Raw genomic sequence first — 25,071 nt, 5'->3', positions numbered from 1 at the left:
GGAATGCATTTTAGCCACGTTGCATTTTTGGAACATAAACGCCAACGTTGCTCACCTGTAACTATCATGTCATGACTTTTGCTTATTTAGTTTAGGCCGTGGACTGGTTGCCAGGACACAAATCAGAAAAAAAAATGAACCCCTTTCAAGACTTACTTTAATTAACATTACTTACATGAATCTTTTTTTAATATTGGAGGAAGAAATTCCAGACATGCACAGGAAAGGAAAACTCGGCAAAGGAAACCAAATTCCAATTTTGAATCTCAAAATTAAGCTAGCTGTGCAAGGAACAAGGACACTGTCTGGTAGAAATGGAGTGACTGGGATAATGTTGTAATTTAGTACACTAAATTACTCATGTAGAAGCATGTGTGAGTATGAATACCAGAAAAAGCTTGGAAATCTGACCAATACCAGTATTAGCTAGCTTCTACTAGCTGTTTAACAATCGGGAAGGAAGTATTAGAGGAATAATAAATTGGCATTAACTAGGTAATGCTTTTTGCAAAGGAAAGTACATTTCATATAATACAATAGACCACCGGGGTATAGCGTCCCCACTTAACTAAGTTTTCACTTGGTGTGGAATAAGATGTTTTTTTGACCTCGCTAAACAACATTAACAACACTTTTTGCGTGCTTAAAAATGCACAAAATTCAAACGTTTTTATGCGTATGAGTCTGCAAGTTATGTCTCTCAGATGTCGGTCTGCTTTTGGTAGATGTCAAATAAAATGCTGGTCTGCTATTAGTTTGCATCACGGCACCATGAAAATGCCGATATGCTATTGACTGAACTACGTCCCATAATGCCTTTCCCTCTCTTCTTTCAGTTCAGAGTATTGCGTGCTTCATAAAGACTTTGTGAGACTTCAACACTGCAGTTTTTGTACTGTATTTAATCACTATATGTACCAAAGCCAGCAGTGATGTTAAAGGGGTAGCAAAAACATGATAACCATGGAAACAAAGCTTGCGTAATCCAGAAATGCAAAGAAGGCACACGAATCTCAACCCTTACTAAATTGCATGGCCATAAATCAACAATTGATAAAAGCAAGGAGATCTTCTAAGGGCCTGACAATCCCCCCAAGTGAAAGTTTAAAGATCTGTTTTATTTTTAATCCTCGTTTGCTGTTTCCTCCCTCATCTGCTTCCACCTGCTACTCCACTGGACCAGCACAACTCACTCTACACCCAACATTCGTTAAATGTACGGTATATTTATTGTTACGACTGTTTTTAAAAACATGTATGTTGATGCATTTCATGATAATTTAAAAAGACATTGTCCCAAAAGTATAGTCTATTTCTATACAAGTACTTCATGTTAACCGTTCCATGTTTAAAATATGTTTACAATGTGCAGTATTTGATATTTGGTGGTTTGATCTTGTTGGTTTGTAGGTTTTTCACCTGACTAATTAATGATCTACTCCACGGACTTTATAATAAGACACAACGAGCGGATAAAAAAAAAGGGGGGAAATTAATAATGGTCAGATTGTGGAGTGGAACCCAGTTTAAAGTCCAACATTTGTTCAAACCCTACAATTGTGGGGTTGAGGGGGGCACAGGAAAATAAGCAAAACACTTGACATTTATTTATAATGATATCCTATTCAATGATATTGCACATAAGTAGTATTTATTATATACTATTTTGTTATTTTAAAGTTTTTATCTGGGGTACCCAGGTATGGGACGCAATGCCCAATTACCATAGGCAGTGGCTCAGGAGGTAGAGAGCGCTCGTCTTGCAATCAAGAGATCGCAGTTTGAATCCCGGCTCCTCCGTGTTACATGTCAAAGTGTCCTTGGGTAAAACACTGAACCCCTAATACCCCCAATATGCAGGTTAGCGCCTTGCATGGCTGCACGGCCGCTATTGGGAAATGTGAAGCACACTGTAAAGCGCTTTGGGAAGTCTTTACTTGAAAAGCGCTATATAAATGCAGATCATTTCATTTCATTTCATTTCATTTGGGGCGGCAGTACCTCAGGAGGTAGAGCGCTCATCTTGGGATCAAGGGATCCCAGTTCGAATCCGTTCGTGTTACGTTTCCTTGGGTAAGACACTGAACCCCTGATACCCCCAATAAGCAGGTTAGCGCCTTACATGGCTGCAAGGCCGCAATTGGGAAATGTGGAGCACATTGTAAAGCGCTTTGGGAAGTCATTGACTTGAAAAGCGCTATATAAATGCAGATCATTTCATTTCTATATCCCGCTATATGCATTTCACTGCAACCCATGCCTCAAAATGGATTAATCTCGTATCCCGGGGGGCTCCTCAAGTAGTGTAAATACCAGACGGTTTCCATGACGACCAAATAGTAAAGAATCGATATCAGTCCAAAAAATAAATTGTATCGAACATCCCAGCTAACTTCAATCATTACAGCGAAGCAACTTCCCCAACAATGTGTGGACACCTGTGGAATTTTACCAGCACCATTTTCTCACCTTCAAGACACGACCATGATTGTTTTTTAAACAAAGCAACAGAAAAATAATACAATTATAACAAGAAATGTGGTGAAGTACGGTGTCCATTTTCAGCGACACCCCCAAAGACGCAAATAGAACACTGAAAGAAATAGAACGAAAAAAACAGTTAAACGTCACCGACCTGCTCTTTGGGTGGACGTGAAGTCCACATGTTGTCTTTTTTTCTTCCACAATTAAAATACTATTTTGTAAAAGTAAGGAGGAGAAATAAGGGAGCAAGTTTGCTCCTTCGACTTGCGAGTGTCAGTAAAAGTGTGACAACAAGTAAAGTCAACTCCAAGAGATTTTACCATAGGGGCGAGAGAGAAGGTCGTAACCAATCAAAGCTAGGAAGGCGGGACCATTTGGAGTCTCCGCCAATCAAGAACGGGTGATTTCTCCCGGGGAGTCAAATGCCGATGGATTGGGAGGGGCCAATAGGAAGGAGAAGCTTGGCCACGATTTGATTACGTCATAGCCTCAACTTTTGTGTTTTGTCCACAAAACGGGTTATGTTTCTTGTCGCTTTGTTTATTTTGTGTTAGATTTTTGTGAATATTATGCTGGCGCTATGTTTGATACGGTGGATAACAATATAATTACGAGCAGTTACGGCCAATTTACGATCAATATTTTACTGGTGTCAGAACCCACGGCGCAGTGGTTAGCGCTTGTGCGGCACAGTTCATGTCATGGGAACCTGTCGTGGGTTCAAATCCAGCTCCAGACTTCCTGTGCGGAGTTGTTATGTTCTCCCCGTGCTTGCGTGGGTTTCCTCCGGGCACTCCGGTTTCCTCCCACGTTCCAAAAACATGCATTTCAGGTGAATTGGCCGGTCCAAATTGTCCCTAGGTGTGAATGAGCGAGTGAGTTGTCTGTCCCCGTGTGCCCTGCGATTGGCTGGCAAACAGTTCAGGGTGTCCCCTGCCCACTGCCCGGAGATGGCTGGGATGGGCTCCAGCCCCCTCGTGACCCTAATGAGGATAAGCGGTACGGCTGATGAGATGAGAACCCACACAGACGGAGGGCCCAGACGCGTAACGTTTTCACCGGAGCTTTAGTTTACGGGAATGGGGCAGTCATGCGCGTAAACACAAACGCCAGGGATGCGTCGATCGCTGGGCGGGAGAAGTGAGACAGAGAAGTCAGAGGCAGACGAGATCGAGGCCGGACAGAACAGATGGAATCGATACAGGACACACGGGTAGAATACGGACGGGGCAAATGGGATCGATACCGGATACTGGGGGCTGGAGCAAGATACCAGACAGGACGAGACAGGCGGGATCGATATCAGATACCGGAGACTGGAGCAAGATACTGGGCAGGAGGAGACAAACGAGATCAATATCCGATACTGGAGACTGGAGCAAGATACCGGACAGGAGGAGACAGACGGGATCGATACCGGATACTGGAGACGGTAGCAAGATACCGGACAGGACAATACAGACGGGGTCGATACCAGACACTGGAGCAAGATACCGGACAGGACGAGACAGGCGAGATCGATACCGGACACTGGATACATGAGCAGGACACCGGACAGAGTCAAATCACAAGTCTTGCAAGTGCAGAGGTTCGATGACGGATTAACAAAGAGTGAATGAGAGAACTGAGTTTAAACAGGAGAGAAGCCAATCAGGCAACGAGCCGTAGCTGGCACCAAACGGGTGGGGCCATGTGAGGGCAATGGGCAACCGTGACAACTGGCTCAACATAAAATCAATAATATGTCTCACGACAGTAATGTTGACCGCAGAAGAAAGTAAATTTGTGCCCAAAAAAAACCCCACTATTTCACCAACATTGGCCAACTTGCCCTTGGCTTTCATTGAGAATTGGAAGCCATCCCATTTCCGACCTGACGGCTGTAAATGAAAAGAAGGAAAGTAGACTTTGAGGTCCGCCGCTTCCAGGACAAGTGGAAATTGGAGTATTTTTTTCTCCGACATCCGAAACAAGTACATCCGCCTATTTTGCCAAAAGTCTGTTTGCAAAAAATACAATACAGAAGAGCACTGCTAGACGAAACATGCTGACTACAAAAAGCTAACTGAAAATAAACGCTGTGAAAAGGTGAAGCAACTGGAAGCTGTTTTAACGGCACAGCAGCGCTTTATCACGAGACCCTGCGAGTCAAATAAAAATGCTACAAAGGCAAGCTAAGGTCTGGACGCTGAAGACTGTTCTAAGAATGCCAGGCCCTCACACATTTTCAGCTTACCAAATCTGGTCCGCTTTCTGAAATGTCTGGACGCCCCTGGTCAATGCCCTTCCTTTCTTGTTTATTTGTATAGCCCTTAACCACAAAGAGTCTCAAAGGGCTGCACAAAATATATTGAATTAAATAGGGTGATATGACCTCTGAAGATTTTGCTGCTACCTGTGGCGTTTGCTCGGTACTTGCCCTCCTCTTCAGTATTTATATGCTTCTGCTTGTGGAGGTTTCAGATCAGGGGATGTTGTAATGGTGGTCTGTGAGACCCTTTGAGACTACTTGTGATTGAGGGCTATACAAATAAATATGTCTTGACTCAATTTGAATTGGATGGGTCACCAGACATTTTATCATTGGCAAATATAATTAGAATTTGCTTTATCTGTTGCGCACAAGATTGTGCCTGGTACTCCAGGATAAGCATGTAATAAAGGACCTTAAAAAAAAAAAAAAAAAAGGTGTCACGATTACCCATTGCCCTTACCGTTTGGCGCCAGCTGTCACTCGTTGCCTGATTGGTTCCCCTCCTGTTTAAACTCAGTACTCCATTCACTCCTTGTCAGTCCGTCAGCGAACCTCCACATACGCAAGGCAAGAACTATTAGACTCTGGCTCCCATCTGTTCTGTCCTCACCTGTATCCGGCTCGTCTATCCCTGACTTCCCGATCGTCTCCGGCTACTTGACCCGTTCTGTCCATCGACCACGCTCCGATCTCCCGCTCCGACTACTTGACCCATTTTTGCTCACCGACCATGCTCTGATCCCGTGAGCTCCTTGCTCCTCCTTCCCAACAGGAACCTGAGCACTGTCATTTGTTTCCCCGCACCTGACTTTCTCGATTTTACAATAAAGCTTTGTGTAAAACGTTACGCGTTTGGGTCTACCATCTGTTCTGGTTCTGACATCAAGTTAGAAAAATAACTCATAAGGGCACCATAAATTGCAATGAAATCAAACAGTGTAAAGAAAATATCCATTATCAGCACCGCTTATTCTCAGTAGGGTCACAGAGCCAATCCCTGCTATCTTGGGTCAGTGGGCAGGGGACATCCTGAACTGGTTGCCAGCCAATCACAGGGCACACAGAGACAAACAACTCACTCGCTCATTCACGCCTAGAGCCAATTAAGACCGGCCAAATATCCTGACATGCATGTTTTAGGAAAGCGGAAGAAAACCAGAATAACCGGAGGAAAAGGGGAGAACATGTAAACTCCACACGGGGAGGCTGCAGTAGCTGAACTTGAACCCTGAGCCTCTGCACCGTGGGGCTGTGCGCTAACCACCCATCCACCGTGCCGCCATAAGGAAATAGTTCAAAGACATTTAGCAGTAAAACTGTCCACAATTAGACATAAATATAACTTTTTCTAAGATATGTTTTCAGTTTCTTGTGATTGTTTTGGGCAGGATATTATCATCGTACATACTTCTATATGTTGGGATTTTTTTTTACTTTAAAAAACAATAAAAAAAACCCTGTCTCTAATTGTTTGAAACATTTGTTAATTTATCATATACCCCTATATATGATAAAACTCTGAACTTTATTACCACAGAACAATATATGCATACTTTAGTCTTCTAAGTGCAAAACTGTGAGAAATGTCTTATCTTTGTATCGAAAAATGTCTGTTTAAATACCAATCCTTATTTTGTTTATTTTCCTTCTACTTTTTATGATTACATTATCATGGAGTGCCACGTCTAATCTCGTCATGAGCAGTGTACACTAAATTATGATCTCGGACAATAAAGATGGTTCTATTCAATTCAATTCTCTTCATTTTAATAAAAGAGTTGTACTATTTTACGATGGACATTATTTGTTTATCTTGGAGTGCCACGTCTAATCTCATCGTGAGCAATGTAATCTAGGTTATGACCAATAACAATGATTGAAGTTCTATTCTATTCTATTCTATTCTATTCTATTCTTCTGTTTAGATAGAGGATACCAATTTGTAATTTATAACAAATATGAATAGAATAATTCCGACCACCAAACACTTCGTGAGAAATAATTTTACAGTACACAAAAACAAATTACAAGCGTCAATGAAATCTCTGCTGTTCTTTCTTCTAATACGCCACCGTGTGGATAAAGATATGTACTACGCAATACTACACGTTGACGTGTAACTTCACTTTTAAGCGAAAATCCCCAACTTCAACAAAATAAATCGTAAAATTAACTCAAAACCAACCGAAAACCTACACATTGGATTCACACGAAGGAATACTATTGAATACAAATGTAAATATACCTTAAATATAATGTTTATTCCGGGGGTGTAGATCAAAAATGAGACCCAAATTGATGACAAGATTGTTGATTCTTCCTCACGCACACAATTGGAACAATGTGAAAACTACGTACCTGATAGATGACGAAATGATTTCTTTTTCAGAAAAATAATGATTAGAAATCCCCAAGTCGTGTGACGTACGACTTTCCTGCTCGCCTTTATATTCAATATGCGGTCCATAAAAAATGGAATACGCCCCCCCTAGCAAACAGTGCAAAGGTCGGATTGATAACAATATATACTTAAGGCAGGATGAGTCTTTTTGGCAATAAAAGCAGTATCCTCCCGGTTGTGATGGGATTTCAGATGGGATTCACTGCTTATTGAAAATGGCTTCGGTTCTTCTGCTTTTGTTTTTATTGTCATTTGCAGGGTTGGGTAGGGTTACTTTAACTTGATTACTTTCAATTACTTTTGGATTACTCCAATACCAAACATGCTAATAAAAGACAAAAGAAACTATATATGAATAAAATGATGACTCACAACAGGTGGTAAGCTTTCTCTCCTGGCTTTGATCTCTTTGATCTCCGGCAAAACGAACATAAAATGCGACAGAAACAAAATAAAAATAAATCCAAACAGCTTGCCAACATCATTTTTGCCGTTCCGTGTATTCCGTTACTCCCCAAGCCTGCACAAAATTTTGTAATTTTATTCATATTTAGTTTCTTTTATTAGCATATTTGGTATTGGAGTAATCCAAAAGTAATTGAAAGTAATCAAGTTAAAGTAACCCTACCCAAACCTGGTCATTTGGCATTTTGGACAGTGAGCTAAGGGTGAATATTGCAGGCATATACACACATAGACTGAAATTGTCCTATGGTACTTGACGATATGTGATGAATATCGTTTTTGATTTGTTTAAATGGTATATTAAGGACACGTTTTGTTCCTTGATGGTTTAATTTCTGAAATAAATAATGTGATACATAAATACAGTTGGAATTAAATATCAAAATGTACCGTTTACCAAATTGTTCGAATTAGTTATCTGCTCCATTAACCAAACACAACCTACATTCCCCAACAATTTATGCGCGCTCATTTCTTGAGGGAAAAGATGAACAAGAAAGTTGACATTTTCATACAGGGGCAGATTTATTTTAATTAACAATTTAACTAAGTGTTCTCCATCGAAAACGGCCGAATTAGTGACGTTTGAGTCTCTGAGAAGCCTTCTTCTAAAGTCCTTTAGCTTTCTCCTATCGGCCATCTTGTACCCTCTTAATGGCGTGCCGACTCCTCCCATGGGCGTGCCAAGGACACCCCCCCTGGGCTTCACCATCTCGTCGAAGAGCTTCGCGAATACTCAACAACACCGAGCGTTTCTACGACATCAGGACCTTTCTGCGCCTGGATGTGCTGATTATCTTATCAGCTTTACGTCTCGTTCCCGCCGTTCCTGTAAAAAAAAAATTCCACCAGGGTGCCCTGACATTGCACCACAGCCCAGCCAGTGAATATCTTTTGCATTAAATGTAATTTGTATTAGATCGTATAAAATCCTTTATATATATGTGATGAATGTCGTTTTTGATTTGTTTAAACAGTATATTGTGGACACCTTTTGTTACTTTATATTTTAATTTCTGAAATAAATAATGTGATATGTAAATACTGTCATGATTACTGATTAGGCTCACTTGTGCCTGCTCATTTGGCGCCAGCCGCTGCGGGCTACCTGATTGGTTCCCTGTCCTTTTTTAAGCCCCGTCCTGTCACTCTCCAGTTGTCTGTCCGTCAGCGAACCTCTGTTGTTACAAGGCAAGCATTTTGACGCTGACTCCCGCCTGTCCCGTATTTTCACCCGTCCGTTTCGAATCTCCCTGTTTGTCTCCGGCTCTGACCTGTTTATGATTCCAACCGCGCTTCTCTCCCCTCCCGGCTTACGACCCGTTTTTTGGTCCCGAACACGTTTTTGCTCTCCTGTCCCGGCTATCGACCTGTTTTTTCCGTCCCTGACACCGCCATCTCCTGCTACAGAAGATCCACTTCCGTATTCGGATCATGATCCGATTGCATGAGCAGCTTGCATCCAGCGAGCACCGGATCGCGGGCGCTCCCCTTCCTCTTTCTATCAATAAACTTGAGGTTAACGCCACGCATTTGGGTCCTGATTCGTTCTGGTCATGACAAATACATCTCTCTCATCAATTTCAACCGAAACTGTATAATCTAATGCATTTGAAATAAACAGAGCTACACTAACCAGTTGTAAAACTCACAGTGTGGGTTATCTCTTGTTGGGTGTTATCATAACTTTTCTTTTTTTACTTGAGTTGTAGAGCTAATAGGTAACCTAATAGTGGAAAGGGTGTTTTAATTTTCTGGTGTCTGTTTTGTGCACTATTAAAAAACAAAACCTGAATAGCGGTGTGAAACCTTTTTTTTCTTCATGTTAATTTACACTCAACTATTTTGTTGGTTGTTTAATTGACTGTTGATTATTTGGGGGGGGGGTATAGGGGGGAGGTACACAATTGCTTGTAAAATACGTTTGTTGAAAGTTGTTAAAAAACGTGTTTTTAGAATCAAAAACCCTGTTGCAGGGTGTTTTATACCTTGTGTAAATGTGTTTGGTACCATTTTATGATCTCTGGTTCTCTCTTTTGTGTATTTCCTTCTTTTCTTCTTTCCGGCCACATTCTGTGTTTCATTCTTTCTTACCTTCAACCCCTCTCTTGGTTCCTCCATTGCTTCCTTTCATCCTTCCTTCCTCTCGTTATCCATTTGTTTTTTATTACATTTCTCTCTTCCTTTCTCCCTTTCTTCTTATTTATCCCTCCCTCTTTTTCTTTCCTTCTCTACTTCTCTGTTTCCTTCCCTCTTTCCTTCCTCCAATCCCTTCCTTCCTTCCTTCCTTCCTTCCTTCCTTCCTCCATCCCCTCTCACAATCCTTCATTCCATCACTCCTTCACTCCACTCATTCCTTTGTTTGTTGCTTCATTTGTTTCTTCCTTCCCTCCATTCATTCCTTCTTTATCTTGCTTCGTACGTTTGTTGCTTCCTTCCTTTCTTCCTTCCTTCCTCAAACATCTCCCTCCATCACTTCCTTGCTTTGCACCTTCCTTGCTTCGTTCGCTGTGTCGTTTGTTCGTTCGTTCTTGCCTTTCTTCCTTTTACTTTTATTCTCATTTCTTCTTTCTCTCTCTTGTCCTGTCTCCTTTCTTCCTTCCTTCCTCCAACCCCTCTCACAACCCTTCTTTCCATCACTCATTCCCTCCACTCATTCCTTCGTTTGTTTCTTCCTTCCTTCCATTGATTCATTCCTTCTGTTGCTTCTTTCATTTGTAGCTTTATTTGTTTTTTCCTTCCTTATTCTTCCTTCATTCATGTATTGATGTCCACGGTGTAAACCACAGGTTTCAAACAGGCGGCCCACGAGACAACACTCAGAGAAGCGCAAGAGAAGCGCAAGAGAAAAACAAGCTGCAGGTTGAAATATGTCAACTTGATGTTGCCAAAGCCAGGTGCCTCTCACAAAGACACTGTACTTGTGATTATTTCTCTCTCTCTCGCTCTCTCTTTCTTTTCCACCCCTTTTCCCCCACTCTGTCTCTGTCTCTCTTTTTCTCTTCCTTTGTAGCTCTTTGTCTCTTTCTCTGTGTCTTTTAAACTTTTTTACTCTAACTTCCTTTTTTCCTTTTCTCTCTTTTCTTTCTTCATACCCTTTGCGCTTTTTCTCTTTTCTCTCCTTCTGTCTATTTCTCTTTGGATTTCTTTCCTCTTCTCCCTTTCTTTTCCCCCTCTCTCACGACTTTTTATCTTTTGTTTCTCACGCTCTCTTCCTCTCTCTTTTTCTTTCTTTGTCCCGCCCTCTCTCCTTTTCCCTCCCTCTTTCTCTTATTTCTTTATCTCTTTTTCTTTCTCTTTAATCTACTAGTCCAGCCCCCGACAGAATGTTTGTTCTATCGTGTGGCCCCCGAGTTAAAATGAGTTTGACACCCCTGGTGTAAACAAACCAAACGGCTTCTAATTCGCACTACGTAGAATGGCCTCTAGGTGGCAGTGGAACGCCTTTGCCACCGCCACACCCCCTTTACCCCCTCCCTTAACATTAAGCACACTTGACTGGGCTGTTGTTTTGACGCACCTGTCTCCAAAGAACAAACGCATCCTGGAAGCACAACATGCAAAAAGCCAGACTCGATTCATCTCTTTTGACTCTTTGTTTTCTACATGCTACATCCTAACGACGAGTCGCTCTTGGATGGATCAACGTGTGTCCTCCTTTCCATAATATCGTTTTCACGGTGGCGGTTGGTTTTGGCCGACTTCTTTTGAGGAGCAGTTTACCAATTTATCGTTCTGGAGGTCTTTTTGGATCACTGGGAATTGTTTATGATTTCTTTTTAATCGAGTGTCTTTGGTGAGCGGATGTGCTCATATTGTTGGGTTTACGCACGGCTCTGACGCACGGCGGACTAATTCCTCATTGTGGAGTTACGCTTTGTTAATCATCTTTTGTTATATTTTCAATCAATGACAGATACGAGATCACGGAAATAATTATCGATAATGTCTTGGACGCGTTTTTTGTGATCTCGCGTTAAAAAAAACTTTCAGACTGATTGATCCACGAGGCGGCTTTGAGGTTTGGATTTACGCACAGTTGTCATTGTAAAATCCCTTTAAAAACCTGAAAACAGTTTGAATTTCGAGTTTCAATGCAAGAGAAAATTTGAATTTTGTGGTAGGAATCTAAATAACTCTTTGTCGCCTTTAATGTGGATAAAAATGTTTTTCACTGCTGAGAAATATCATTAAAAATGAAAGTTGAGATTCGTTATAAGGATTTGTGACAAGGGACGGCTATTTCCCCAGAAGCATTTTTAAATTGAAAATGCTAAATGCCCTATAGTTTTACTAACTGGTATATACGTATACGCATGACTCACCTTTTAAAACAATAAACAAAAAACAACAGTTTAAGGAGGATTGGTTTCGCAAATAAGTCGTGTTTATTAATCGTTGTAAATAGACCTTTTTTGCCCCTATCTTGTGAATGAGAGTAATTTTACGCATGAATTTTGCTGCCAATCACATTAAAATACAGGTGGACAATTATTATTATGATATGGAATGATGAAAGACTATTTCCCAGAGTGACTAAAGTGACATTTTTTTATTTGAATATGTTATATGCTCCTCAGTTTTACTAACTGGAATAGGTTGTTGCCGAAACACCACACTGCGATGGTAATGAGGTGCAGACATTTAATTGTTCATGGATTTTGGTTTTACGCACTGATTGCAATGGAAGCTTTGCTGAGAACACCCACCCGATGAGCCAGCATGCCCCCGGGCCCCAACTTGTCCTTGTGCCACCCCCAAAACTGCAGCTATGAGGTGGATCTCCGTAACACCACACATCTAAACGGTGATTCAGACCTCGCCCCGCTCAACTATTACAGCCTACCTCTCCTCGCCTTCATCACCGCCGCTTGCGCATTACTTTCCGCGGTGGGCGTGACCGGCAACGTCATGACCATCTTGGTGGTGGGCAAATATCGCGATATGCGCACCACCACCAACTTGTACCTGTGCAGCATGGCCGTTTCGGACCTGCTTATCTTCTTGTGCATGCCGCTAGACCTCTACCGCATGTGGCGCTACCGGCCGTGGCAGCTCGGTGATGTCCTCTGCAAACTCTTCCAGTTTGTATCTGAAGCAAGCACCTACTCTACCATCCTGAGCATCACGGCTCTCTCCGTGGAGCGCTACGTGGCCATCTGCTTCCCGTTACGCGCTAAAGCCTTGGTGACCAAGCGGCGAGTGCGTGCACTCATCCTGCTCCTGTGGGGGGTTGCAATGCTCAGCGCCGGGCCCGTCTTCGTCATGGTGGGCGTGGAGCGTGACCATTTCGGCCCCTTCGGCAACCACACGGAACTCTTTCGTATGGACGAGAGGGACGAGGAGGAGGACACCCGCGAGTGCAAGATGACGCACTACGCCGTGGAGTCGGGTCTGATGGGCGCAATGGTGTGGCTGAGCTCCGTCTTCTTCTTCATGCCCGTTTTTTGCCTGACGGTGCTGTACAGCCTCATCGGCCGCCGATTGTGGCAAAGGCATCAGGAGACCAACATCAGATCGTGCGTGGCGCACCGTGACAGGAGCAACAGGCAGACCGTCAAGATGTTGGGTGGGTTTTGCGCAAGATTTGTTCACATCTTCTGTAACCATTCTCTTCAAACTGAGAGCCTTTTTTGTTGCCAAGTAGCGCGAAGGGCTACCAGTTTTACATGCATTTCAAAATTAACAACTTGTCATGTTTCGAATATGCGGTTACTATGTTATTACCAGTTTAATTATCAAAAGAAGCACTATAGTGGAACCTCGCTAGTTCGCGGTTCCACTTTCGCGGATTCAGAGCTTCGCTGGTCTAAAACATATTCAAAAATTTAACATGTTTAAGTTAACAATTTAAGTTTAACACGAATCTCTCTCTCTCTGCACCCATTTTCTATATGGTATGGTCCATATTTTTCATGTACAGGTATTACTGTAATCTTAAACCCCCAGAAATAGAAATTATAATTTGTTGCGCAAAACGACGGACTAATTATGTTAGCTATTTGTAGTGTTTGCTTGTTTTTGAAAGCTGATAACGATAATTGGTTGTTCGTAAGTAAATTGTTCGGTAGAACAGTGTTCTAGACCCTCAATTGTTAATGTAAACAGACAAAATATTTTACAGTTTTTTTTTTGTTACAACATGAATTTCACTCTCTCTCTCTCTCTACCCGTATTCTATATGGTGTACTGTATACAGGGGGGTATACTGTATACCTGTATACGTTTTTTTTAAACATTTTTGAAGGGGCGCCGCTACTTCGCGGATTTTCAGTTTTTGCGGGTGGTCTTGGTCCCCATTAACTGCGAAAACCGAGGGATAACTGTATATAGACTCAGTCAGACCCCTAAAAACATAATTTACATGAAAATCACAATGACCCAGCAGGGGAGAACTATTTTTAGATAAGGTCGGCCAGCACATTCGCTGTACTTAGGGTGCACCCTGGTGCCCGCGGACACCATGTTGGAAACACCTGCATTAACATAAAGCAGCCAACTATACACAGTCAAATAAGGAGTGTGAATATAACACTTGTATTATTATTACCAAGTACACTTAAAACAACCAGTGTTAAATCAACACTTAAAGGAGCTGTACGGAATTTGGAACATTTTAAACGCTGCTGCCATCTCCTGGCTCTTCTCATGATTGCAGCTTCTTTCGGCTTATTCAAGATGTGCGTGCAAGTACATGCTTATTTGAACCTACGGAACCTAAAAAAAAAGGAAAAAATACTGCATAATGAGTAGTAACGGGGCGTCATATTCATTTTTGAAAAAATACTATTTCAACGGTCTTTGCAATTCTGTGTAGAACTTGTTTTTCTACATGAATTTTCATATCTAATTTGTTGAATCGAACACTTATAAGAAAAATAAACAGTCTATTTAAAGGGGACATTGTGTATGATTTAGCTCCTCCTTGTGATAAAATAAACTTAATTAAAAACAGAAAAAATTACATGAACTATCATGTAAACACGCATATTTTCAAATATTCATTGGTTGGAAATTTGCACTTATTTTATATAACATGAGCCTTACAGAGATATACATAATTCTTCCTGTTGCCACGGGTATCCAAAAACCTTGCAAAGGGGCTTGGGCAAAAATATTAAAGGGAAATTGGAGCTTTTTGGTCACTTTGAGTCTCCGTAGTTTGTAATTTCCTTGTGCTTTTTAGCATTAGATTTATAATAATAAATGGTTTACTGTCATTAATGACACTTTTGTGAATATTGTGATGAGACTAGACATGGAACTCCAGGATAAGCACATAGTAAAGGGAAAAATTCGATATAAAGAATGTCAGGATGAATAGGCAACAATAATTACAAGGTAGTGCTTGGTGACTAGTTTCAGTTGTGAGTGTTCTATAATAATAGTGCAATGGAAATTAGTGCAACATTTAGCAGCAACAAAATTCCCAACATAAGTTGATTTTAGCACTCTTGGGATGCACCACAAAAACACTAACATTGGGGTGGTGAAATAATACACAGCATGGCTTTCAAGAAATACAATTCAATCTCTCCTGTTCCCCCTTTTTCCCAGTTGTGGTGGTTCTGGCCTTCGTTCTATGCTGGCTCCCCTTCCACATGTGCCGCTACCTTCAGTTCCGCTCACTGGACGCACCGTCGCCGCTGTTGTCCGCCCTGTCGGAGCATTGCAGTCTGCTGTCGGTGGTTCTCTTCTACTTGAGCGCCGCCATCAACCCCATCCTCTACAACACAATGTCCTGGAAGTATCGCAGCGCAGCGGCGCGCCTCTTCGGCTTCGGAGCCCAGCCGTTGCCTCGGACTCGTACCGCCAGCGCGCTGAAGTCGGTGGTGGACAGTTGGATGGAATCCAATGTCAGTTTCTGAAGCCGATCAGATAAAACTGGGATGGGTCCTGAACACACCCATCCAATTGGAGCATCATCCGAGGTATCTTCGGTTAGTGGGCGGGTGACACCCTGAATGGGTTGCCAACCAATACAAACAACCATTCACTTGCTCATTCATACCTAAGGACAATTTAGACCTGCCATCCATGTCTTTGAAATGTGGGAAGCACAGGGTGTCACGGCCGTACCAGAAACAGACACACTACCCAATAGCGCCCGTTTACTCAGTTTTATTAATAAAAAGGGAGAGTAGGGCTTGCTTCCACGATCCGATGGTTGACGGACAAGGGAAGCAGGTGGCTGGTGTCCAGCGAGGATGATCGTAGCTTTGCAGGAATACTAGTCGTTAGCCGGGACGGGAGAGCAAGGGCGGTATTGAGTTTCGGAAACAAGGTCGGCATCAAGTGTCAGGCAGGTAGCGGGGCAAAACAGGTCGGATGTCGGGATGGCAGAACAGGGTAGAATCGGGTCCAGAAACAGGTCGGCAATGGGTATCAGGCAGAGGAAAACAGGGCAGGAAAAATGTCTGAAAGTGTGAGCTTGCCTAGCTGGGAGCATCAGTTCGCAACGATCTGACGGTGTTCTCTTGAAAACCGGGGGTTTAAAAAGAGTCTCTTAGCCAATCAGCTCTCAGGTGCCTTTGAATCGGCAATTATGACACAGGGAGGCTGGTAGCTGGATTTGAACCCAGGACCTTTGAACTGTGGGGCTTATGCACTAAGGTCCTCAACATATGTTTACTTTACACATCAATTTCAGTGCCAATACCATATATCGACGGTTGCGGATGCCCGATACCTGCAACAATACTCGAAGCAAGAAAGAGCTGGCATTGTATAAATCCTCTTTCACAAAAATGGCGCAATCAAACGTCTTTGATCACCATCTTATTCTTATTGTTGGATAAAATGTACGGTATTTATCAGAAGTATTTAAGGTATCGAAGCGCAGAATTGGTGAGAGAACTGGTCTTGGTTTGATTAAATGAAAATTGTCATCAAACATCCCGAGTTTGGACATCAGCTTTTCGTCAGATTTCCTTAAGCCCCAGATAAAACTAGAAGGAAATGTATAGTAGAACAGGGAAGATAATAAACTATTTGTCTTTGTGTGCCTTATAATAAAAAAAAAAGTTTGTTTCATCAGTTTTTGTATTTTTCACATTTTACTTGAAATTTAGCAGTTTAGAAATGCAAGCAGGGCAGCACGGCGGGGCAGTGATTAGTGCGTGTGCGGCACAGTTCTGAGGTTGTGAGATCAAACCTTCCAGTGTGGAGTTAGCATGTTCTCCCCGTGCTTGCATGGGTTTCCTCCGGGCACTCTGGTTTCCTCCCACATTCAAAAAACATGCATGTCAGGTGAATTGGCCGGTCCAAATTGTCCCTAGGTGGGAATAAACGAGTGAGTGTGTGCCCTGCGACTGGCAACCAGTTCAGGGTGTCCCCTGCCCACTGCCCGAAGACAACTGGGGTGGGCTCCAGCACCCCCGCAACCCTACTGAGGATAAGCAGTGCAGATAATGGATGGAAATGCAAGCATTTAGGGCAGGGGTGTCCAAACTTTTCAGAAAGCGGGCCAGATCTGGTAAGCTGAAAATGTGCAAGGGCTGACTTCAGCCTGGAATTCTATGAACAGTCTTTACTAAACACACCCTCTGTGAAAGGTTTGCAGTTTTGGCCATCAGCGTCGCAACTTCGTACCTCACCTTTGTAGCATTTTCATTTGACCCACAGGGTCTCGCGAAAAAAAAGCCCTGCTGTGCCGTTATGACAGTTTCCAGTTGTTTCACCTTTTCACAGCGTTCGTTTAGAGTTAGCTTTTTGTAGTCGGCATGTTTCGTCTGGAAGCGCCTATTGATATTATATTCTTCAAAAACAGCCAAAGGCAATTTAGGCAACCGCGGTTGTTTTTGGATTTTGGTGTGATAATACTCCACTTTCCATTTGTCCTGGAAATGGCGGCCCTCACGATCAACCTTCATTTTTTAATTTACAGTCGCCATGTTGGAAATGGGGTGGGCTACTGCCCACTGCCTTCATCTGGTGGAAGTGATTTTATTTCGGGGCAAATTTATTTTTCACTGCGGTCAACCGTAATGGTGGGTACATATTATTAAATTTATGAGAGAGGCCGTGGGCCAGGAAATTGGACATGCTGATTTAGGAATAAGATGAATATTCTAATAAAATAGTAAAAAAGTACAAATTATGTTAAGAATGAGCAAAAACATGTCACAATAATGAACAACATATTAATTTGATTTTTCTTTTTTAATTCTTACTATATTATAACTTTTCTCAGTTAGCAATTGTAATTTTTGAAGATTGGATCAGGAAATACTGATGGAAAAATTGTGCAATAAGAAAATATTAAAAAAATAAACACTTAAAGTAGGCTAAATGATGTGCTCCCCTAAACAACCCCTTTACTACAAGGTCATTTTTAATACATGTTCTCATTTTTTAATTGATTTTTTTCAAATGTGGGCTGGAAAAATATTATGTCTTGTGTTTCTGCCTGTTGGCTTGTGATGTAAAGTCATTTATATGGATTCTGGATGACAACTAAAGCACTGTAGAACTCGTGACCGGGTGTTTGTGCTGTATTGTGTAATGTAATTTTTGTCCAGTGTAATCTCGAAAGTCAGAAAAATAAAGAATAAAATCAGAGCTTCCAGTTTCCAACTATCAAAAAAACGGATCCAAATTATCAACGATCCTATGGGTTGATTGTTTCTTCCTGTTGCTAGGCAGACCTGACGATGCCCCTATTAGCTAGGTGGCAATTTACGGTAAAATGAAAGAAATAACAGATAACTGGCAACATTTTCCAATCCTGGTCATGTGATGTCGTCTGTTGCTAGGCAGCTTTCCGATTCAATTACAACTACCCCTTGGCCCTGCCAACTTTTGAAGTGACCCATAACAAATAGTGAAAAAGTTGCGAGAAATTAACTGGACCATGTTTTGTATTCATCAATTTTGTTTTTTCGAGTCGTCATGTAAATAAGTGATGTCATGAGCATTTTAATGTCCCCAAAAATGAGTCAACTGTTAAGCCGATGTATAAACTAATTGTTTCTAATGGATGTTGACGTTCCCATCTCAGGTGTACTTGAATGTTACCAAAACAGACGTGTTATAAGGCCTTTTTTTTATTCTAACTTGAAAAAAGTGAATGTTTAATCTTTGTAAAGGCAGAATTGTTTGCAGGTTGTACCTGTTGTGGGACATTTCACGTTGCCTGACGTTTACACATTGGCGAATGTTTGTCTTCTTGTTTGTATAACAAGCTTTGCAGCAATTAAAGGTGTAAAAATTAAGTTTGTTGCTATGAAATACTGACTCACTCCTGTAATATGACATTGATACGTTGGTTTGGTGAAATTGCCGTATTCCGGGGACCAGAAACCTATGGTAATAAGCTATTGTGTGTCGAACCCCCGTTTACCCAGATGAAAATATTAAAAATACTAAATAGTCCACAGTATGTACTACTATTATGTAATATACATGTACCGTATTTTCCGCACTATAGCGCGCACCAGGTTATAGGGCGCACCGCCCCAAAAAAGTTTTTGGTCTTATATTTTCCATACATAAGGCGCACCGGATTATAAGGCGCTACAATGGGAACGTCGACAAAACAGTCAGATGATTCAGTCAAACTGATTACCCCCTTAACATTCCCAAAGCTTGCAAAGAAGCAAATACGTGTCGTAGACACGTGCGGATGCGGTGTCCGTACAATGTCACTCAAATGCATCATTTCAAATATCATTCGGAAGGTTAAAGTCTTGGGATTCAAGAAATGCCAACCATTCCTTGGTTTCTAATTTCTTTTTCGCTCGCAACTTTACTGTGCATATGACAAGAAACACTTGGAATTGAGTTTAATTCACTCAACTCATCACAGCAACATCAAGATCGTTCTAAAACAAGATACCGGGAAAATATAAAGCCGCATAGCTCACCTAAGTTCTCACGTTCAATAATGATACGCAACCATGGTCTTCTTACAACCGTGAGTGTAGTAAATCCAGGAGAGTAAAATATTTACAAATACAGAGTAATGAAACATGCTTCTTTATGGCGTAGTTTAGCAAGCTTGCGATTCAGTCATCTTTTTCGGCCAATTGCAGGGTTTGTTTTGGCCCTCTAGCCAATCCGAGGCTCCGAATAACTTCAGCCAGTAGCGATCGATTTAACTGATGATTGACACATCTTTTTCGGCCAATTGCAGGGTTTGTTTCGGCCCTCTAGCCTATCCGAGGCTCCGAATAACTTTAGCCAAAAGCAATCGATTCAAATGATGATTGACACATCGGTTAGCCAATGAAACGCCGGTATATAAATCCCAGCATACACCGCGGACTACTCCACGTTCGGGGGAAAATCGAGTCGGCGGCTGTTGCGTAAGTTGCGAGACCTTGCGATTTAATATTGAGCCATATATAAGGCGCACTGTATTATAAGGCGCATGGTCAGCTTTTGAAAAAAATTAAGACTTTTAGGTGCGCCTTATAGTGCGGAAAATACGGTATATGATTAATAACTTTATAAATAAACATGTCAAGGAAAAACTGAACTTACCTTACCTTTGGAGTGACAGAAATGGAGCTGGTACACTGATGTTATTGGGTGGATGCAGGTGGGGAGGAACCACCAGATTCAAATTAAATTTGTCTAAAAACTTCCACTTGCGAGGATCATCATACAATCAGTAGACTGGTAGGCTGATTTGGTGGTTTGTTGCTCATACAGAGTTGAGAGACCTCTTAGAGGCTGGCCTATTATTTTGGAGCAGACTTTTACAGTGTTCAACAGGCGGTTTCTATTGTGTACACTGATGGAGTGGAACCAGGAAATGAAGGAGAAGATGATCACACTCTCAATGAAGGAGTAATAGAAGGTGGTGAGGATGTTACTACTGACCCCGAAATATTTTAGCTTCCTGTGCAGATAGTCTTTGTTGGCATTTCTTGAGGATCTCTTCAACATTCGAAGAGAACTTCAGCACTCTGTCAAATGTAGCATACAAAATGCACAAAAATATGCAAGGAAAATTCCTTGGCTGAACAACCAGTCAAAAAACAACCAATGACATTATTAATAAAGAAAAACTAAATCATGGTTTTTAACACTAAAAGCATTAAAGAAGAGCAGAGAAAAACCAAAACTTTTTAGCAATCGGGGCTAGCATAACGAAAGAGACAACCCAATAAACACACACGATCCATTTCAGAAAAAGAAATTAAATCATTTATTGGGCATAAATATATTATATATACGCTACCGATACAGTTACGTCTTACATACATAGGGTAGTATTTGCAAAAATCTATACATTAAAATCGATATGGCAGTTTCTTTTCGTTTTTTTATATAATGCATATGAAATAGTCTAACATTTACAATACAAGAAGAAATGCAGGAATTTCTCAAAAAAAATCTCAAATTTCTTGACCATGACAACCTGGAATGTTCACTCTGAAAACCGTGTGAGGTAAAAAATATATTTCGATTCGTTTTCACTTTTTGGGTGTGTTCCGCACTCTGTGGCCAATCACTCTAAAATAAAAATTGAAAAAAAAAAAATTCTCACTGCTAAGAAAAACATACAAAAAGAAAGATTAGAAGGCACAGGTGTGTGTTGCTGCGTGGATAAATCATGTTTTAGATGAAGAACTTGGACATTACACTCAATTCATGGATTATAAAAGAAAAACAGGGGGCGGGGGAAGGGGCCGGGGGGTCTTCCTTAAACAATGTATGAAAATAACCCTAGATCGCAACCTTTGCAGGTGAACTTCAAATAGACGTCTGCGAAATTTGCGCTAAAGTACTATCATCTGCTCCAAAATGGACGAAATGCTTGAAAAGGGGGCGGAGCCACACATGTAAATAAACGTGAAAAAACGAAGGCACGCTTGATTCGATTTTGGGATATTTTCTATCGTTTACAGTATAGAAAACGGACATTTCTATGCGTAACCACCATGGTAGTAAAAACAATGCGGCTGACGTTAGAATTCGGGGTCGGATCGAGATTTCGATACAGAAGTTCGATTGGGTTTTCGCTTGAGGGGGCGGAGCTATTGTCATTTTATGATACAATATGTATCGCCATGTTTTCCTCAGAGTATTTATATCACGGTAAGTCAAAAATGCTTACATCGGTAGATACATAACACACAAGTCACACCGGATTATAAAATAAGTCACTACTTTTTAGAAAGCACTTGTTTTTGGGTGGAGAAGGCACTGGTTTTGAAGTAGAAGAAGCTAGTTATTAGCTTAAGAGACAAAAAGCTCATTTTTAGACAACAGTATTTAAAGACAACGGAGCTAGTTTTCGGAGAAGACGCTAGTTTTTGAAGTAAAAAATGTATCAGGGTTCGTACACCTTTGTTTTGGACGAATTCAAGCACTTTCAAGGCCAATTTTCAAGTACCTTCAAAGAAGGAAATCCAGCACCGGTTAAAAGAATGATTTTTTTGGGGGGTTGACTTAGATGGCTAGTATAAAGTCGCTATGTTGCTGCTAGCAGATACTTCCTGTTCCTATCAAAGTTCTGTAATTTTTGTGTCAATGGGCTGCTATAAACTGACATAAATTCTGCTATTCTGCTTCAACAATGCACTTGGCTCTATAGGTGTTGGGTAATAATAGAGTTCAATAGGGAAGACGAAAAAAAGAGAAAGACAGTACTGTATGTATAAATGCAGAAAAATGAGCCAAATTTGGACTTATTTTAATGATATTGAAAGTTCCGAAACAGAGGGCATTAAAACTGTCAATCGACTGCCGGTCTTTTACTTTTGAATTTTTTTAACTTATTTTAATTTAGATTTTTTTTTTCATGTTTTTCAGAGATATGATTTTGAATTGGTGAAATTAGAATTGTAAATAGTTATTTTTTTTGCATTTAACAATTTATAGCACTGAATAGAATAGAATATACCTTTATAGATAATAATTGAAATATATATTTTATTGTTTTGCATTTTCAAGGATTTTTTTGTTGTTGTTTGATTTTAAATCTGTTCAGTGTGTAAAAAGCTAGAATTATTTTGTATTTTTTGTAGTAGATCTGTGAATATTTTAATTTACAATTTATGTGTTTTGCAAGGATCTCCTGCAAAACGTGTGAAATTACTGATTATTAAATCATTTGGTGCATAATGTTTTATTTTTATTAACGTTATATTATTAAAAACAAACATCTGTGGAGCCGTTTGGGAGTCGTAACGATCGGCTCTTTTAAGTGATCCAAGCCAAAAGAGCCAGTTTTCTAAATAGAGCTTTCCTCTTGGGTACGAACAGCAGGGGCCGCTGGCGCTTCACATACCAACGCCAAAATGACAAGCCACCAGAGGAATGGCAACAATTTCAAGCATTTCCAAGCACTTCACCCAAAATTCAAGCATTTTCCTGACCTTGAAATTACAACACTAAAATTCAAGCATTTTCAAAGGTTTTTAAGCACCCGTACGAACCCTGATATTTGATGCTTTTTGTTTTTAAAGTATAACAGTCTAGCCTTGTGCTTTATTATTATATTTTGGAAGAAAAACAATGCTAGTTTTTTCGACATAAAAAAAATGCCATTTTTGAGAGATCGGGATCGACAAGCCCAAATATAAAATCGCATACGCCATTTTTAGGTTAAAAGTCAGCATTTTTATGTTCAAATATTGAGGGGCTTTGACAGCTATGTAAATAAAAATGTATAGGTACAAATGGTTTCCGCTTTTAGCATATGATAATACAAAGAACCAGCTACTGTAGTTTTCGCAAAATACACTATTTTTGGTAAATTTCTTGGCGTAGATGCTAGCTTCCGGTGTAAAATATGTTCGCTTTCAGCGTATACGTGGCTTCCTGTTTTCAGAGTATAACAGTCTCGTCTTACGCATTTATATTCGTTTTTCAAAGTAAGAGACAACGCTATTTGTTGGGGTTGCAACGACACGAGTTCAAATATGGAGGGGTACGTAAATAATATCTTAAGGCTACAAATTATTTCCGTTATTAGCATTAAAGACAACAACAGTTGACGAAGAAGCAGCTAGTTAGCAGAAAAGCGGCTAGTTTTCGGAGTAAAATATGCTAGTTTTCCGAACATATGATCCTTCCTATTTTCAGAGTATAACAGTCTCGTCTTTTGCATTATTATTCGTTTTTCAAAGTAAAAGACAACGCTATTTGTTGGGGTTGCAACGACGAGTGTTCAAAATATGGAGGGGGAGGAAATTAATATTAACGTAAATAACAACTTAAGGGTACAAATTGTTTCCGTGATTAGCATCAAAGACAACAACAGTTGACGAAGAAGCAGCAAGTTATCGGAAGAGTGGCTAGTTTTCGGAGTAAAATATGCTAGTTTTTCGCATATACGACTCTTGTTTTCAGAGTATAACAGTCTTGTCTTACGCAATAATATTCGTTTTTCAAAGTAAATTTGTTGGGGATGGAATGACACGTGTTCAACCGTGGAAGGGGGCGAAGTCATTTACAGGTACGTAAATAAAAATGTACTGGTATTTTCTTTTCTGGTTTTAGCTTAAAAGACAACAACAGTTGATGATAAAGCGGCTAATTTTCATAGTAAAATAGGCTAATTTTCCGCAAATACGATACTCATTGTTTTCAGAGTATAATAGTCTTGTCTTACGCATTATTATTCGTAAATAAAATGTACTGGTAATTTATTTTTCTGGTTTAAGCCTAAAAAACAACATCAGTTGACGATGAAGCGGCTAGTTTTCGTAAAAATTAGGCTAGTTTTCCGCAAATACGATACTCCATGTTTTCAGAGTATAGGAGTCTTGTCTTACGCATTCATATTTGTTTTTCAAAGTAAAAGATGATGCTATTTGTTGGGGTTCAAATATGGAGGGGGAGGACATTAACATGTACGTAAATAACAACTTAAGGGTACAATTTTTTTGCGTTATCAGCATAAAAGACAACAAGTTGACAAAGCAGCTAGTTATCGGAGAAGCGGCTAGTTTTCGGAGTAAAATATGCTAGCTTTCCGAAAATACGATCCTTATTGTTTTCAGAGAATAACAGTCTCGTCTTACGCATTATTAATAGTTTTTACATGTAAAAACAATGCTCGTTTTTTTATATACAAAGCAACGCTAGTTATTGGAGTTGCAACGGCACACGCAAAGGTAAAATAGTGTTTTATTTTTCACATTTTATTTCTAAGTTAATGGTTATTATTCCGTTCGAATAAGGTAGGGGAAAATGCATAAACAAGCATGTAAATAAAAATGTACCAGTAAAACATCAAAGACGACCACAGTTTTCAATGACGAAGAAGAAGCTAGTTTTCAGAGAAGAAACCAGTTTGGAACTAGATGCTAGTTTTTGGGTATATACGATGCTTCTTGTTTTCAAAGTGTAACAATCTAGTATTGTGCTACGTTATTAGTTATTGCAAGGAAAACAATGCTAGTTTTTCGACGTACAACGGTTTTTGGGGATAGGTTGACACACACAAATGTAAGATCGTTTTTTTTTGCATATTTAGGTTAAAAATTACAATACAATACATTCAAATATG

At 40.5% G+C, this 25,071-nt stretch overlaps 2 protein-coding genes across 2 annotated transcripts in view; one reads left to right on the top strand and one right to left on the bottom strand.

Annotated features, from left to right (window-relative positions):
* Positions 1–2,783, bottom strand: part of pld1a (phospholipase D1a) — a 40,295-nt gene extending 37,512 nt beyond the window's left edge. The window contains exon 1 of the mRNA XM_088354384.1: positions 2,636–2,783. The gene's annotated coding sequence lies outside the window, so the exon portion shown is untranslated. The remainder of the gene's footprint in view (positions 1–2,635) is intronic.
* A 9,396-nt stretch (positions 2,784–12,179) lies between these two features.
* On the top strand, positions 12,180–15,617 carry ghsra (growth hormone secretagogue receptor a). The gene is made up of 2 exons (XM_088354177.1): positions 12,180–13,173; positions 15,162–15,617. Exons 1-2 carry the CDS (start codon positions 12,327–12,329, stop codon positions 15,470–15,472), a joined length of 1,158 nt encoding a protein of 385 aa, XP_088210303.1. The 5' UTR covers positions 12,180–12,326; the 3' UTR covers positions 15,473–15,617.
* Positions 15,618–25,071: the final 9,454 nt, after the last annotated feature.

This window comes from Urocampus carinirostris, chromosome 15 (genome assembly GCF_059441175.1).
Source record: "Urocampus carinirostris isolate Australia breed hairy pipefish chromosome 15, RoL_Ucar_1.0, whole genome shotgun sequence".
NCBI lineage: Eukaryota > Metazoa > Chordata > Actinopteri > Syngnathiformes > Syngnathidae > Urocampus > Urocampus carinirostris.
The sequence above is the reverse complement of the archived record's forward strand: the minus strand, read 5'-3'. Positions and strand labels throughout refer to the sequence as shown.